Source organism: Chironomus tepperi, unplaced genomic scaffold (assembly GCF_022539635.2).
Source record: "Chironomus tepperi strain 1889 unplaced genomic scaffold, CSIRO-AGI_Ctep_v1 contig_48, whole genome shotgun sequence".
NCBI classification, from domain to species: Eukaryota; Metazoa; Arthropoda; class Insecta; order Diptera; family Chironomidae; genus Chironomus; species Chironomus tepperi.
Window position 1 is genome coordinate 1,457,521 of NW_027226170.1, and position 17,749 is coordinate 1,475,269.

General features: G+C 30.5%; 3 protein-coding genes across 3 annotated transcripts; 1 reads left to right on the forward strand and 2 right to left on the reverse strand.

Moving 5' to 3' along the window:
- Window positions 1-3,781: 3,781 nt before the first annotated feature.
- Nhe1 (Na[+]/H[+] hydrogen exchanger 1) lies at window positions 3,782-7,321 on the reverse strand. Its single transcript, XM_070652477.1, has 7 exons — window positions 6,966-7,321; window positions 6,218-6,748; window positions 6,091-6,159; window positions 5,821-6,030; window positions 5,204-5,715; window positions 4,825-5,145; window positions 3,782-4,601 (listed from the first exon to the last, which is right to left on the reverse strand). The coding sequence occupies exons 1-7, from the start codon at window positions 7,180-7,182 to the stop codon at window positions 4,428-4,430; spliced, it is 2,034 nt and encodes a 677-aa protein (XP_070508578.1). The 5' UTR covers window positions 7,183-7,321; the 3' UTR covers window positions 3,782-4,427.
- Window positions 7,322-10,079: 2,758 nt separating this feature from the next.
- On the reverse strand, window positions 10,080-15,047 carry LOC139099958 (ubiquitin-conjugating enzyme E2 R2). The gene is made up of 7 exons (XM_070652509.1): window positions 14,708-15,047; window positions 14,492-14,554; window positions 14,173-14,223; window positions 12,923-13,062; window positions 12,494-12,673; window positions 12,240-12,354; window positions 10,080-11,099 (listed from the first exon to the last, which is right to left on the reverse strand). The coding sequence occupies exons 1-7, from the start codon at window positions 14,756-14,758 to the stop codon at window positions 10,998-11,000; spliced, it is 702 nt and encodes a 233-aa protein (XP_070508610.1). The 5' UTR covers window positions 14,759-15,047; the 3' UTR covers window positions 10,080-10,997.
- Window positions 15,048-15,398: 351 nt separating this feature from the next.
- Window positions 15,399-17,583, forward strand: LOC139099501 (T-complex protein 1 subunit beta-like). Its single transcript, XM_070651975.1, has 2 exons — window positions 15,399-15,507; window positions 15,842-17,583. Exons 1-2 carry the CDS (start codon window positions 15,505-15,507, stop codon window positions 17,441-17,443), a joined length of 1,605 nt encoding a protein of 534 aa, XP_070508076.1. The 5' UTR covers window positions 15,399-15,504; the 3' UTR covers window positions 17,444-17,583.
- Window positions 17,584-17,749: the final 166 nt, after the last annotated feature.

Here is a 17,749-nt window from a genome sequence, read left to right on the forward strand (position 1 = left end):
GCATAATATAGGAATTTATGAAGAAAAGTTTGACTCTATAGAAGGTGGATAAGATGATATTTAATTACAATTTATGTAACAGTTATACGAATAGGAAAAAAATAAATTTATTGTCATAATCATTGTCACAAACTTTTGCCTTTTTTGCTGTTCATAAAAACTTTCGTACTTAGAAAAGCTTTAAGCTTAACGCACAAAATTCAAAGAATTCATACAGCTCGAACCACAAAAAGAGTAGATTTTAAAGGCATACTTACTTACTAAGTTAGATGATTGAAGTTGGTCGTACAGATCAATTCTCAGATGACCTACCTCAGATGACACTTAAAGCTGACTCTATCGCTGCCTTCTGTCTGCCAATTATCAATATCAAGTTCAGTACTGTCTCTATCGACTGTTTCCTTCCAAGAATTCTTTCGTTTTCAACGAGCTCTTTTTCCATTCTTCAAATGTCCACCACTGGGACAACCTGTGTGCCACGACACATTAGTATGCCGCTAAATTTTTTTGGAAATGACTTGAAATAACTTGAATGCCATGTCAGGTTTCGATCAATTCTTACCACCAAGTTGTGCCGCGAAAAATAAAAGGTTGCCCACCCATGCTATAAATGCATCACCTTCAATATGCTCTAGTTCCATTTTCATTTATTTACAGCATTAAACGTCACCCAAATAACTCAATTTAATTTAACAGAAACGCAACAACAAAACAAAAAAAAATATATACATCATGCTGTGTCATGAAATTGTATGTGTGAAATATCACATGGTGAAAAGTGCTCATTTGTACGGACGTTGAAAGTAATCCACAATTTAATGTTTGCCATTCCCTTCTCCAAATTAACTTTTACGATGAAACCATTTTGCATAATTTTAATAGCTTTTATCGTTTGAATGAATAAAAAAAATTAAGCAATCTTTTCATGGAGAAATGTGCTCTTTTATGCTTAGTTTGGCTGATTTTCGGGATGCTTTTATGCTTTGTTAGCTTAATTCTTTTGAAATGATTTTTAGGGGACAATTATTAAATTCTTTAGAAGATTTTTATTCTTTTTAAAGATTTGAGTTGCATTTTAAAGAGCTCTTTAGGGAATTCTTCTTAAATGACGTCCTTAGGGGATGGAAATCTCGTTGAGAAATTTTGACACTTTCTTAAAAACTTTTTGACACTTTTCACCTGAGTGGATTACCCAATGGCAATGAAAAATATGAATAAATATTTTAGAACGTGCCTTTATGCTGATATGACCAGATGACTTAATCACTCATTTGAAATTTTCTCTCGTTTTTATGCTTTATGTGGTTTTAAGCTAATTAATTAAGAAATTATATTTCATCTAAATTCTTACTAATTTACCAAAAATCATTTGGAATATTAGAAATTATTAAAATTAAAGAATATTGCTGCCTATGCTTACTATAATGGAGTTGAAAGACAGGAAAAAGAGGAAAATTATTTCTTTGTGCTTTTTTAAGAACATAAAGCTATCAAAATGCCTTTTTTTAATTCAAAAGAAAGAGATTAATTTACATCATCATCATCAGCAACAGCAATGCTCAGCAGAGGAATAATGATATTACACGAAAAAATATTTTCCTGTCATAAAAAAATGTCTTGCAAAAGTAGAAAATTTTTCTCTTTGAATTTATTCTGTAATTAATTTTTCTTTATACGCAAAGAGAATTCTTAAGGGTATAAAAAGCTTTCAAAAACAAGAAGTAACTAGCCGAATAAAAGCTTTAAGAATTTAAATGTTTTGTATTATGTAGAAGTAGGCTATTTACGTTGGACCTCGTTTTTGACATTATTCAGAAATGAAATTTCTTATTGATTGTTTGGATGGACGGAACGAGTCACCCGAAGGGCACCAATCGGTTAATTGATCAAAAATATTGTCCTACACTGGTGTTATTTTGAATTGGTGCTGGATTCTGTTTAAAATCCAGCCAGGATCACGTCGACCTGGTGTCGGATTTTGGATCGATTAACTGATTTGTGCTAGTCGGGCCAGCTTAAATCCCAAACACCTAAACTACACCCCTGTATTTAGCAGCATCCAGAGATGTAAGACATACTGGTGAACAACAATGAAAAAGGGGTTATAAATCCCCCAAGTCGACAAAAGTCCTTAATATACAGTTGATGGCAAGTTGATGTTCAGTTGATAATTAGTTCTAACGTATTTTTGTTCACTCGGATCCATTTTTAGCGGATGTCATTTATGAACGACTCTTAAAGTTGCAACAGAGTTTTTGTTTATAAGCTGTTTTAATTCCGTCTTGGTATTTGCTATCTTACTCAATTTCTTTGTTCTTATAAATTTATAAGCTTTAAAATAATTAGAAATAGAATTATGGGATTAGACTTTTTTCATGAATTCTCAATCCTAATCCTGAATGTATAAGTGAATAATACGATTTAGAAATACAATTACATTTTCATCGTAATGTACCTACTATGAAATTAACGAATTTAAGAATTGTTAGCAACAGCTTTAGTTGCTAAATAAGCTTATAAATCATATAAAACATCAATGCTTTAATATTAAGGTACATTTACAATAATTTACTAATACCTGGTTGATTTTCTGTGTACACATATTGTAACTGGATACTTTGAAGGTTAAAACAGGTCGTATGAAGTTCTCGTGTCCTTACAATTTGCAGAACTTGCCAGTTGTTATGATCCGACTACAAACTGTAAAAGATGTGATATTTGCTTCCTTCGCTGGTCGTACAGATCAATTGTGATAGTTTGAAACTGGTACTATCGCTGGCTTCATCTTGCCAATTTCCAATAACTAATAATATAAGGCTGAACCTCATTATTTTATATAATATGTAGAAGCAAAAACATTTAATTTTAAATATCCTGCAATAATTCTCATAGCTTTTTGTTTATTTTAAAAGTTTATTTAGTCTGGTGAAAGTTAATATATTTCTTTTGTACCATTAAGACATTCCACGTTGCCTACGTCGTTATTTATTGCCTCCTACACTGCAATAGTATGAAGCAGGGTTCATCATAATACTGCTAAAAGCTACAAATTGTATGTATGACCTGGTATGATATGAAAAATACAAACAAAAACAAAAATAGAAGTTGTACAGCTAAAACAACAAAAAGAGCACATTTATCATCTACTAGGACGTCATATTCAAACGGAGTTGAATTTGATTAAATCACAAAAAATCATTTTTTTTTTTTAAATAAGTAAGTATTTCATCATAAAATAATATTAGCTCGAAGAACAAAACTGTCAATCCTAAACAAGCAAGCAAGTAAGCGCAACAATAAAAGAAAGAAAAAACGATAATAAAATAAATTGAAATTGTATAAGATGAGATGAACTGTATATAATAAATTGATGTACTGTCATATTCAGTGACAAAAAGTCTAACTGCTTTGCTCTCTAGGCGACGCACAAGCTTCAATTTTAAAATATTACAAGAGACGAAACGAGATAAGTTGAAACTTCATGTGAACGGAGCTTCTGATTAAAATATAAAAGAAGAACTTACAGCTTCTTTTAAGGATTGACATACCTCATGATTAGATGGCATATCACGTGTTTGTCGTCAACATCAAGCAGTTAAAATTAAATTTCATAACTTCATATTTCCCTCATGAATTTTCCGACGCTCCATTCAATGCCTCTCATTCGCATGTTTCGAAGATAATTTCAAAAAAAAAAAGAAAAATCTTGATTACACATCCTATTGATGTATGTATAAGATGATACACACATCTCTCTGGAAATGACACGAGAAAATTGCTATTTTGTTCTTCGTTTTTGGATTAAAATTTATTTAAATTTTCGTTTCCTCTTCTATTGTTTCAATCAATGGCAGAAACAAAAGTTCACAGCTAAATTCACAATAAAACTTCATATAGCTATCATGTATTTATATTCTAAAAAGGGATACAACAATTGTATACCGTAATTCATTCATAAATTATGTCATTTCTTTTCAATTTCCTCTCCTTTCTCCCTTTTCTCTCCCTCATTCACAACGAAATATACAGCACAACAAAAAATCATTCAAATGATCCATATACAACCTTTTCTACCTACTACAAGTCAACAACATAATTTATGAATGGAACAAAAATATCTATGACACATAAATTGGAATATAAATTGCAATATTATTGAAATATATTAGGTTTAGAGTCATAAGAACCATAAAAGAAACATTCTCAATAGTATTTAGCTTAATTATTATCAAACATTGTTTAAGTTATGCCTCATAAAAAACCAACATCTTTCCTGTTTCATTGTTTTATCATTTTTTTTCCTAAATTTTTTTTGGCTGATCACAACATGTTGCATGTTAACATTTAAAAAATAAATTACAGAATAAATTGTGCAAAATTTTTGTTTTTTTTTACAATCCCTTACAATAAAGCGAAAATTTCCTTACTTAGATCATATTTCCGCGACTAGAATTTAATGTTGCTGTTGAATTAGTACGTTCAGTTCTCTGTGATATTGTTTCGGGATCTTCATCGTCATCCTCCGTGTTGTTGTCTATTCGTATTGCTTGGTACCACTTATTTGTTAAGTCTGTCATTTGACTCTTACAATCCCTTAATTCCTGTTGAAAAAGTGGAGAATTAAATGAATATTTATGACTTGTTATTTGTGGAAAGTCAAGAATATTTGTCTTGTTTCTGGTTTACCACTTCGGGGACATAAACTCAAATTTTAAATCTGATTGATTAATATTTTAATCCAGGGACCGTTCGCTTGTTACGTTTAACCATTAACTGACATAACCCAATAAGTGATCGACCCCAATAGATTAAGGCATTCCTTACCTTATTAGAAAAGATTCGTGTAAAGAAAGGCGTAAAGTATTTTCGATCTAATCTAGCAAATCCACCAAGTTTCGAGTTAATAAAGCTAACTTCCTCTTCTTCTGTCAATTCAGATAAGTGTTCAGAATCGATTGCTTGACCAAATTCACGAGTCTTGGATAGAGAAATTATTTTATGCTTGCTCTTCGTTCTATTCCCCGATGAACTTCGTGGTCTGCTGCTACTACTACTTCCGTTATTATTGTTATTTAATGCTCGACGACTCTTCTTGCCTGGCTGTAAAACTTTAAGTAATGGTAATGTTGATCCACCGAAAAAGACCTGTTGAATGGATGACAAATGTAAATTTATAGAACTTAACAGAGATAAAGCGACTTACAGTTGTAAAAAGTACAATAATTAATGTTGTCGTTATCACAACTCTACGTGTCTCTTCCTTTGAATATTCCAAATGTAAACTAAGTGCATAACTGATAGCACCACGAAGTCCACTAAACCACATGATAAATGACATTTTTGATGTAATTTTTGTGGTACGAAATTTATTCACCATCCAAGTGAGTGGGAAAATATTTGCGGCACGTCCAATTAAGCATAGAGCAATACTCCAAATAACTAATGCTAGTTCAACTTGATGCTTGAACGAGAATATAGCAAGTCCAAGATACGAAAAGATGCTCGTTTCACAAATAAATGCCAACGTTCTCATCGTCTGTTGCATTGTTATTTGTGTGACTGTCGAAAGGTTGAAGTGAGTGTAATGACTCATAACGATGCCGCAGAATAATATAGCCATAATGCCAGATAAATGGCTTCCTTCTGCTAAACAATAAGGACAGTATGTTACGACGAGTAGAAAGGCCAATTCTAGTGACGGATGTTTTCTTAAATCTATAAAAAGAGAGAAAATTAGGAATTTAATAGGAATGAACAAAAATTATGAATCATCGATTTATTTTTGAATGACGAAAAGTCATGAGTTAGCACGAAACTTACCGACATATTTAAGCAACAATGCACTCATTAGTGCAAATAAAACGCCTATTCCAGCACTTGCGAAAAACATCATGCAGAAACGATTAATTGCTAAAATTATGGCTTCTCCTCGTCCAATGTTGAGCAATTCTTCGCCAGCTCCCTTTGTAGGCATCACAGTTGTAGTGAGAACAATTGAAATGGCATCGTTAAGAATACTTTCACCGAAAACTAGGAATGAATTAAGGAATTAAAATGTGATATTAAGGATTAAGATATTAGATAAATTACCCAACATATTAAGTACGGGATCAATGTCGAGTGCATGAAAAATTGCAATTGTTGCCACCGGATCCACAGCTTTAAAAGAAATTAAATTAACAAAGGTTAAACGAAGCAATAAAATTAATTAAATTACCTGAAATTAAAGACCCAAAAGCAAAGCTCTCGATGAAATTTAATCTATAAGCAACATCAGCAATTCCGAGAAGATAAACGCCGCTTCCAATGACTAAAGCACTTATAGCTGTACCCAAAATGGCAAAAACACATATACTTCCGATGTTTTGGAAGAAGTTACCCTTATGTAGATTATATCCAGATTCGAAAATAATCGGTGGTAACAGAACTAAGAAGAACCCAGTTGGGGAGAAGATTTCCTCGCGTTCTAGAACTTGCTTAATGCTTGTAAAGTTAAGAATGAAACCAATCAAACTTCCAAGTGCTATCGTAACAATTGATTCAGGGAGATATTGGAAATTGGTCTGTAACATGCAATGAATCAAAAGTATGCCCAATGCAATTACACAAAGGACAAAGAAGAGTGACATCGATGAGATTTTTTCGGCTTCTACGGCATTCTTTGCTTGTATGTTGTTGTTTTCTATACTCGATTTTGACGATGTTGCCTCTGTCGTCGTACTGGTTGACGAAACTGACGTGGTTGATGCTAATTAATAGATAGAAAAAAATTAAAACGGAATTATTAAATCGAACAACATTATATGCATATTTTGGCATAATTCGCACGCGCAATAATTATAACAAATGAAACTATCATAAAATGTTTGAATAATTAAGTACTTCAAACATTCTAGATATTACTGGATCTTATCAAACTGTATTTAATTACGAAATATTTTTTTTTCATTGTGATAAAAACTTACTAATTGTCGTCTCCGTCGCATTTGATTCATGCTGTTCATTTGGCCCTGATACTGTCGGATTAGTGACATTATTAGCGTCTACATTACTCGAGTTAATACTTGCTGTTGAATGAATTAATGAATTTTCGCTAGGCTTAATTTCCTCTTCCAAGGATAACGCAACATTTGATGAAATTATAATAAATAAATAAGGAACAACTATCCACTTTAACAACATTGTTAATTTTATACTATTTTAAATCTATTGATACTGTAAATTATCCATTAGAACGCTAAAGAACTTAATTAGTAATTTTTTGTTGCAAAAAAGCTTTTTTGCACTTTTGTTGTTTAGATCAGTGTTGCTGAGACTTTTTTCACTCTCGTCACACTTGTGAGACATCTGTAGTACATTGAGTTTCATGTCACGCAACGTGTGAACCACTGTATTATGGTGACGTTCAGTAATTTTTTCAAAAATATTCAATTCAATTGCAGTTGGCTGTTTTTGCAATGATTCTATTTGAATAATGCCTGGACTTATTAGTTAAACTATGTAGATTGATGTATACTTGTTTAAACTTCTGGTATATTCCATTTAGGGCGATAATTTTTGAAAATTTGAATGTAAATAAAACTGCAAATGAGATGAAATTTGTTTACTGAACGTACAATCTTGAGCTTCCATGCTGGATTTCCAATATTTGTAAATAAATTCAAATTTCCAAAGTTTCCTATGATTAATTAAAGTTTTACATGAAAATATTAACTTTATAATCATTTTGGACTTGATTTCGAAGTCAACGTGTTATCATCATGCCTTTAAATAGTTGATTTAAGCATTAGAATAAAATCCCGTTTAGCACGGAAGTTTAACGTGTGATTTTTGAAAATTACAGAAAATTGGCAAAAAAATAATATCATAAAAATAACTAATTTTATGCAATTTCCAAAGAGTTAAAAGGCCATTAAAGCATAGAAATCAGCAATAAAGTATCTTAAAAGTCATCACAATGGTAAGAACATACATTTAAGTGAGGAAAATGTGGGAAAATACGAAATAAATAAAAATCGTAATGGTGGAAATTCTATTTAATTAATTGTGATTCTAATTTCTATGTTACGACTATATTAATGTATAATTAATGATCTCATTTAGTCAATCAGTGAGTTCCTGAAAGACCTACCCGTGCACAATCACGAGAATTTTTCTCAATACAATGTGGATAATGCGAGAACCAAAAGACCATCGTAAGTAATAAGAAACCCAACAAAACAAAGTCTTTTCAATGTGTGTTGAATGTATACATTAATGACTAAATTAATACGTTCCATTTTTCACGTCTTATAGAATATATCTACCTACAGTTGATTATCCAGCAGATCAGAGTAAGTATACGAGTTACTTTAATTAATTTACAATTAAACTTATTTCCTATTTGATTTTAGTTATAATAACAGAAAAGAAAAACATTCTCTTAAGATATCTCCATCAAACGTGGGAGAAGAAAAATCAACCGAAAAAAAGGGAAGGAACAGAACCTACAGACAACCTCCTACGCAAGAGAATTCGCCTTGACAGAACAGATTCAAATCAAAATAATAATAATTAATTAATTCATTTATCATCATCTATATATCGTCTCTAAAAAAGTTTTCTTACCTCTGGAAATTCTGTCTTTTCTACATACACAAACTTGCTGCTTTTTTACCAGTTAATTACTTTACCGGATTTTTCTGTATTTCTCTTTTTAATTTCGTTATGAACCTATTAATATTATTATTTTAAAGTTGATATTATTGCTGAATTACTCCCTTTTTTATGAGAAATGAACCTTTCAAATTATTAGCATTCTAATTATGATTAATGTAAGGATAAGTGTTCAAAGTTCAACAATTATGTTAACTTCCATCTTGATTTTGTCGATTATAATAAAAGTGAAATTATAAGAAAATACAATTTTCTATCTCTGGCATGTATGACCTTTTCAGCAAGTTACACTCATTTACATACATGGAAAAGAAAACCTGATAAAATTGCGAAATTACAACTGGAACTAAGTCAAGCCGTAATGCATTAATATTGAGTGAATGAGTTGAAAGCATTTTGAAGTGTAGATTAGAGGTCATTCATTTATTAATTCCAATACTTGCGGAGACCTTCAAAGTCACTCACTAAAGATGTTGGTATGACTACAAGCCACAAATGAATTTTCACTGTATGGTCGTAATTTGACAATGATTCTTTCTGTAGTAAATATTACAAGAATAATTCGAGATAAACAACATAAAGAAAACAATTTATATTTTTCACTGATATCTAATCTTAAATGTAACAATTTTTATTAAATTTCATCAACCTGATCTCAACAAATTGTCTTAATTAAGTTTTAATCCTTTAATATTTTATAGGTATAATATCAATTCAATTTAGCCACTTAGATAAAAACATTAATTCAACTTACTCTTTACGGTTTTCCCCAACTTCCTCACTGTCTACTATTATTCACTGTCTTTTAATTTTCACTACGTTTAAGTTCTTCGTTCACTTGCCTAATGACCATATTTTTCATCCCCTTTTTAATTCCTCCTCTTTTCTTTCAAAACCTTACAAATGTTTTCCTCATCTAAAATATTTCAAATAAAAAAATGTCCGTTAAAATTCTTTTACTAAGCAAAATTGCTTAACACTTTCTATCTATTGCTGATTTTTGGGGAAGTGATAATTATTAAGAAGTTAGTAACGGCTTTTCCAAATTTGAAGCAGCGTTTTACAAAATCTTAAATGTGTGTGTGTGTGATTCAGAAACCTACAACATACAAAACATTGTACTGAAACATTGAAACAATACAAATGTTTTCAAAAACCATACAATTCCAATCCATTTGAATGGATTTAATTCAATTACAATTATTAATGCAACAATTTGTACATCTAAAATAGAAAATTGTGAAAAACACAGCCATAAGGAAGTGCATTAAACAGAAAATTCTCCGACAAAATAACAGAATATTATTTTACGTCAATAAATAATCTTCATCACATGTTTTCCCCAACGTCATGCTACAATTCTTTTTGTGGAATTTTCCTGAAATTGTCTAAAGCACCAACAACAATAAATATGCTCATAAAAATTTATATTTTGTCATTCTCTTAACTTTATTATGCCCCATTCATTCATAAATCATTTTACATCTACAATTTCATTCAATGGATTAGAACAGAAAGTAAGAAAAATCATAACTTACATTTAAAGTAGTCGAAAAGTAAGTCAGAAAATTAAATTAAATTTAAAAATATTTTGTCATCTAAATTATTATTTGCGAGTGTCTTGCACGACATTTATTCATTTCGCGCAACTTGCACATAAGTAAACAGTATAGGATAGTGAATAATGGGCTAATATTATGTACAGATTGATGTAATTAATAAAATTCAGAATGTGTAAACTTATGGGGACAAGAAAAAATAAAATAGAATTGCATATGAGCATAAAATAGACTTTATGCTATAATTAGTCATTGATTTACTTCTTACAAAAGAGAATTTCTATCGATACCTTAGTTTTGTCACTATCATTAAACACTACATACTCGTAAATAATCAAAAAATCATAAAAATATGTCAAAAAATCATAAATAATTGTATTTAGAACATAAACTTGTTTTGTTTTGTTGCTTCTTTAGGAAAATATATAAAAAAAATCATAAAAATTCTTCGTTCTCGAAATTGAAGAACTTCCAGCTTAATTTTTTGTAAATAATTGTTGTTTTTAAGTTTCACGTTCTCTTATAATTGAAATTTGTTTTTCAACTTAGCTTAGTTATATATAGAAAGGATTCTTCTTACATTTTACTTATTATTTTCTTTTTTTCTTCATCTTTTCATAAAATACCACTGTGTTGCAATAATTTTTATATCTCTTTTTTTTTCTTTTTTTTTGAAAAATATAATTAATTTTTTTATTTTTTTGATGTTGTTGTTTGATTGCTAATCATTATTGAGAAAAATCCATTAACACAACTTCGTCAATTTCTTTAATAATTTAATAATTATTCCGCATTTCCTGAATCCTCACCATCACCATTCTGTGACTCCGTTTCAGACTCACTGCACTCGTCGTCAAAATCATCGTAAAAGTCTGTCATATCGAGCTGTGGATGAAAAAAAGTAGAAAAAATGGAAAATTAAATTTAAAAACTTTGAGTAAATATTTCCTTAATTATTCGTAGGATGTCAAATTTCTTCTTTTACTTCAGAATTGATGGCTATTTTTAATGACTTGAACAGTTGCTTTATATTTCTGAGTCGCCAAAGAACTAAGTTTTAATAATAATTTTCTGTTAATTTGTAATGAATTGACTTTCATCTAACTAATTTGCAACAAAATTGATTAATTATTATGTATGCTTTGAGCTTATTATTACCAATTATGTATCTTAAGTAATTATTAGCATATTTTTGGTTTTGACCGTTAATTTTTAAGAAATAAAAGCCGTTATTTTTAAATAAATTTGAAATTTTTCAAAATCTGCTACAATATTTAAATTGTAAAAAGCCGTTAAATTCAAATTTTGAATAGTTACATAAATTAAAATTGAAGACACAACATAAAGGGTCTTTAATTGAATCTAGTTCATGTCATTACTACACATAGTAAATCATTTGAATCAATAACTGTTCAGCAATAACATAATTAACTGTTTTCAAGGCCCATGTATATGCTTTATTACATTATTTGATGATGGTCTTCTATTGTTACGCTGAGTTAAGTAATAAGCTTCCGTAAAGCACACATTTACCATTTAAGGTTGTTGATTTGCTCAATTTGGATATAAATATTTTCACTGTGCATGATCAAATGAAAAGCTTTAAAATCATTAAAAAACTTTAAATGCACAATCATCTCAACCAGAGTTGTTGAAATTGACGCTCATTTGCGAAATATACGGCTAATTTTAAGAGATTTTAGGAACGATTAAGATATTAAGTATTTCTAAATACAGCAAAACAAGTCTAATTTGAGTCTATAAAAAAGTCAGATGGAACCACTTGAAAAATCAAACAATTTTCAATCATTTCAATGCTCTACTTCGTTACACTTTCCATTTATATAGTCATTAGACCTTTTTTCGCGAATAAACAATTCATCAACAATGCGCAATTCGTTTCATTTCATTCGCCGATAAATAAGAGGAAAAAAAAAGAAATAAGGCGGAAAATCTATTCATATACACATGTATATCAGTCAGTAGCCATCCCTTGTTTAAATATTGACAATGCTCATTACTCACTTGAGGTTCTTGATTATTTGGATTTGTTTTAGGTTTAAGACAATATTCCTCTAGAGTAAGTGGGACGACAATTCCTTCTTTTTCAGCTTCTACTTTTGCTTGCAGTGCTTGTTTTCTATAAGAAGACGAAATAAATAAACAAGAAATTATTATTATGTGATGCAATTATATTGAACGATAGCCAAACTTGAAAAAAATTCTAATTGTGTATAAAATTTATTTTAAATTCAAGTCATCGTGAACTTATAATTCACCTGATTATGTTAGGATATTCATTATCACGGCCATTTGAATCACGCCATCGTCTGTACATAACACTTGCATCAACATTCGCTGGTGAAAATGTATTCGGTTCATTGAGCAAAGAGATTACGGAGAGTAGAATTGTGCGAACATTTTGAGTTGGATTCCATCGTTCACAAGGTAATTCGCCGCTATAAATAAAATAATAATAATAATATTATAATTGATGAAATACGCAAGAGATTTGTTCACTTATGACGTCCAAGTCTTTAGATGAATCAAATATAGAAGCAAGCTTGTGTAGCAGACAAACTAAATTTGGAACGTCATTCATGAACCAATCACAAAAGTGAGATGTAATTGTCATTGTTCACAGCAGCTATTACAATTAAGGCAATTTAACATCTGATGATGAAAAAAAAAATATGAGGTCCAATTACCTTTGAGGGTCATCAATTGGCGGATGTAAAATAGAAATGCATAAATCACCATTCTCATAAACATTCGGGTGCCAAACTTTTGTGATGAATCTTATTGTTGGTGGTGAATAAGGATAATCTTGTGGAAATTTCATTATTGCCTATAAATGTATAAAAAGAAGAAAAGCATTGATTATTATTATATATCGATTTCCCTCAAACATCGAAGCACGTTTTTTTGTGAATAAGAGAAATGACAAAGAAAAATGGAAAATTCACCCAGACTACATATGTTTCGTACAATGTGACAGAAATAAGGCATGAGAAAATGACAAGTTTTTACATATTACGGCAAATCATTGTGTCCATATATATAAGTAAAATGAGAAATTATAGAGGTAGCGATGTATTTAAGTAACTGTGAAACAAAGACTGTCCTTTTATAAAATAGATAAAGGTCATTGTCATCGTCACAAAAAAAAAACGCAGCACACTTTTAAGAGAGAGAAAAGTAAGTAACTCAATGTGCCGTATTTATTATTAGTTTTGTCGATTTTTTTACGTATATGTCCTCTTATATTAAAAGAAAGCTTGCGTCGCATTAAAAAGGAACACAAAAATCATAACTTATGATCGAAATAAACAATGTTCATATAATACACAAAAAAATTGTATGTCTTTGCGTTGCGTAGACCTTGAAAAATTTAGCGTTTTCATATCTCATTGCAAAACTCTTGATTCTTTCTTTCATTTTAGCTTCGTTACGTGTTTGTCCAATATTATTTATAATGGAAATAATAAAAAAAATATATCCAAAAATGTATAAAAACTAGAAACGAGGTTGTCAATATGGAGTGACTGCTATGCAACGCATGTTTCCAATCAGGATTGGTGCATTAGAAAGTAAATCAATCAAAAAGGATTAAGGTGTTAATCCATGAATTAATTTTTTAATCCTTTTATCAGCACTTTTGGTCTTTGTATTTAAAATCGAATCCTGACATGTTAACCAGTCTTATTATAGCTTTTGTGGTTTATTCACAATGTTCAAAATATTTATATTTTCCCACAACTAGTCTGACTTTCAACAACAAGCCAAAATGCCTTACACGACACATTATTCATTAAAAAACTCAAACTGAAGATAATAGGTAAGAGAGTCCGTAGCTTATGATAGCGAGTTTACGATACATATATGTATACATAAAACATCTGATTTTGATGGAAATGTCATCGTTAATAATGCATTAGATTTCAAAACAATTTTTTACCTTAAAATAGCCACCTTGATAAAGAGTTTCGGGAGGTCCGAAAATGCCGACCTGAAATTGATTGAAATAAAAATAGAATTCAAATTAGTTAATTATTTACTACCCTATTTTTGTTCTGTATATAAGTGATTAAGCACAAAGAAGACTTAAATATGAACAAAATTCACATAAAGAGAAAATGACGTTTAAAGGCACTAAATACTGATGAATCATGGAATATATTTTATTTTAGTTCCATTGATTGTATTGATAGAAGGATGATTTTTTGTGATTGCTGGTAGGTATTCTTGAGAAAAACCCATGAAATAATAATACTTACACTCCATTCAAACATATTATCATCATTTAATAATTTTACTCGAAATCCTTCCACTGGTTCTTCCTGTAAGTAGAAAATACATGATTATATCATTAGTTATGGCGTAAAAGAGTGTCGAAAATATTATTTTGATTCAAATAAAGAAGGTCTCAGCTGTATGTTGAGTCTTTATTTTGAAATCTGAAGGTGAAAATTCTCAAAATTTTTTTTATTTACCTGAAGTGACTTGTATTCTAGTGCAAGAGCTCTCAATGCTGATGAATTCATATTGCGTTTTGATTTGTGGATTATTTATACCACAATTTAAGATCCTTTTCAATAAATTTTTATATCCAATTAAAAATTTTTAAAATTTCTTAGAAAACCAATTTTTTTATATAAATTTCTCGTATTTCCACTGTTGTGGATGACTTCCTTTGACACTTTTACACTCCTTTGACGTTTTTAAGATAATTACGCGGTACAGCGAGCTTCTAAATATAAAGTAAATCGTGAAAATAAAATAAAATGATCTTATGAATATAAATTCTTTAGACTTTTTGTTTGCATCTTTTGTTTACGCTTTTATGACACTTACCTTTCTGCTGTTGTACGCTTTAAATTCAACTGATTATAATTGGAATACTAAGAGTTTACCTTTATTTTATATAAAATAAATTAAGAAACTTTTTAAGGTTGTTATTTAGGTCAGTAAAATTTTGCTAAGAGTGAAAAATTTAACGGTTTCCAAAAATTCGTTTCAGGTAACAATTTTTGAACCGTTTAATCGTAGTAAACTTTCCCTAACCAATTTTTAACTTTATATTTTTGTCCTTTTATACTTAATTATACTAGAAAGTAAACATACACAGCAATTCATGTATAATAATATATCATATTTCTCCTTAATACAATCCTGTGACTTTTTGAATCTTTTGCATCTATTTTTCGCATCACAAGGGGGCATTCCATACAAACAAGTTAAACGACCCGTTGTGCAACAATAAATTAATATCAAATAAAATCAAATTAAAATGGTAAATTAAGCTAGTTTATAGTTAATTACAGTATATTTCATGTGTTTTGACTAGTTTACAAGTGATACAATTGATTAAATACAGTAGACTTTCCTAAATATTGTTAAAAAACGTTTTATTATTTTCATGTGCGGAATTCTTCGAGAACACAAGACTCATTTTCATAAAACATGAAGTCTTATGACTCATTAATGCTATAATTTTTAAAAAATTTCAATATTCCAGCATATTTATATACTTTAAAATGCATATCAAGTTAAACTAATTAAGTTCATAAAGCGAATAGCAATTTTTCGAAAATTTATGGTTATAATGAGTTTTCATGTCTTTTTAGGTATCATTAAATCCAGTTCGTATTCTTAAGAATGAAGCCGAGGAGGAGAAAGCAGAATTGGCTCGTTTATCGTCGTTTGTTGGAGCTATCGCTATTGGAGATTTAGTTAAGAGTACACTCGGCCCAAAGGGAATGGATAAAATTTTAGTATCTTATGGACGAAGTGCTGGAAGCGTTGAAGTCACGAATGATGGTGCAACAATCTTAAAATCTGTGGGTGTTGATAATCCAGCTGCAAAGATTTTAGTTGATATGTCAAAAGTACAGGATGATGAAGTCGGTGATGGAACAACATCAGTAACTGTTTTAGCTTCTGAACTATTGAGAGAAGCTGAGAAGCTTATTGAGCTTAAAATTCATCCACAAACAATTATTGCTGGATGGAGAACTGCTGCAGAAGTTGCCCGTGAAGCACTTACAAAATCAGCACAAGACCATTCAGGAGATACTGAGAAATTCAAGGAAGATTTATTGAACATTGCACGAACAACTTTAAGTTCTAAGATTTTATCTCAGCACAAAGAGCTCTTTTCCAAATTGGCAGTTGATGCTGTTTTACGTCTTAAAGGTTCCGGTGAATTGACAGCAATTCAATTGATCAAAAAATCTGGTGGAACTTTAGAAGATTCATTCCTTGATGAAGGTTTCTTGCTTGATAAACGTCCAGGAGTTCATCAACCAAAAAGAATTGAGAATGCAAAGATTTTAATTGCTAATACACCAATGGATACCGATAAGATTAAAGTATTTGGATCTCATATCAAAGTTGACTCGATGTCAAAAATTGCAGATCTCGAGATGGCCGAGAAGGAAAAGATGAAAGACAAAGTCAACAAGATTTTAAATCATAAATGTAATGTTTTCATTAATCGTCAGTTGATTTACAATTACCCAGAACAACTTTTTGCTGATGCTGGTGTTATGGCCATCGAACATGCTGATTTTGATGGAATTGAACGATTAGCTTTAGTTACTGGAGGAGAAATTGTCTCCACATTCGATAATCCAGAAATGGTTAAAATGGGAACTTGTGAGCTCATTGAACAAGTCATGATTGGCGAAGATACTCTTTTGAGATTCAGTGGTGTGAAATTAGGTGAAGCATGTACAATTATTATTCGTGGTGCTACACAACAAATTGTCGATGAAGCCGAACGATCATTGCACGATGCTTTATGTGTCTTGACAGCAACAGTCAAGGAATCACGTGTTGTATTTGGTGGTGGATGCTCTGAATCATTAATGGCATGTGCTGTACTCAAGAGAGCCAGCGAAACTCCAGGAAAGGAAGCAATTGCAATGGAAGCTTTTGCTCGCGCTTTATTCCAACTTCCAACTGTCATTGCCGATAATGCTGGTTATGACTCAGCACAGCTTGTTTCTGAATTGAGAGCTGCACATACTCAAGGAACCTGCACAATGGGTCTTAACATGGATGTTGGAAAAGTTGGATGCATGAAGGAACTCGGAATTACTGAATCATTTGCTGTTAAGCGTCAAGTTTTATTATCAGCAAGTGAAGCTGCCGAAATGATCCTTCGTGTTGATAACATCATCAAATGTGCACCACGAAGACGTACACGTGATAATCGTCCATGCTAAAAAGCTTATTTTATTAATTGCCTTAATCATCATGCTGCATTAATATTTTCTCTTCCTCCTACACATTATTTTGCACTTAATTTTACCAGTTTGTGTTGAAACGAATAACTGTAACACAGTAATTAATCACATTTCTAATTTAAAAATAATAAATGATACTTTTTGCATTAACTTGAATTTTACCAAAAGAATCTATGTGTCTTAATTTTATTAAACTTGCAGCATACTTTTTGGTAAGAATCGGAAAAGAAAAATAAATCCTGCGATTAAAATCATCGGATTAGCTAAATCCTTGGATTAAAAATA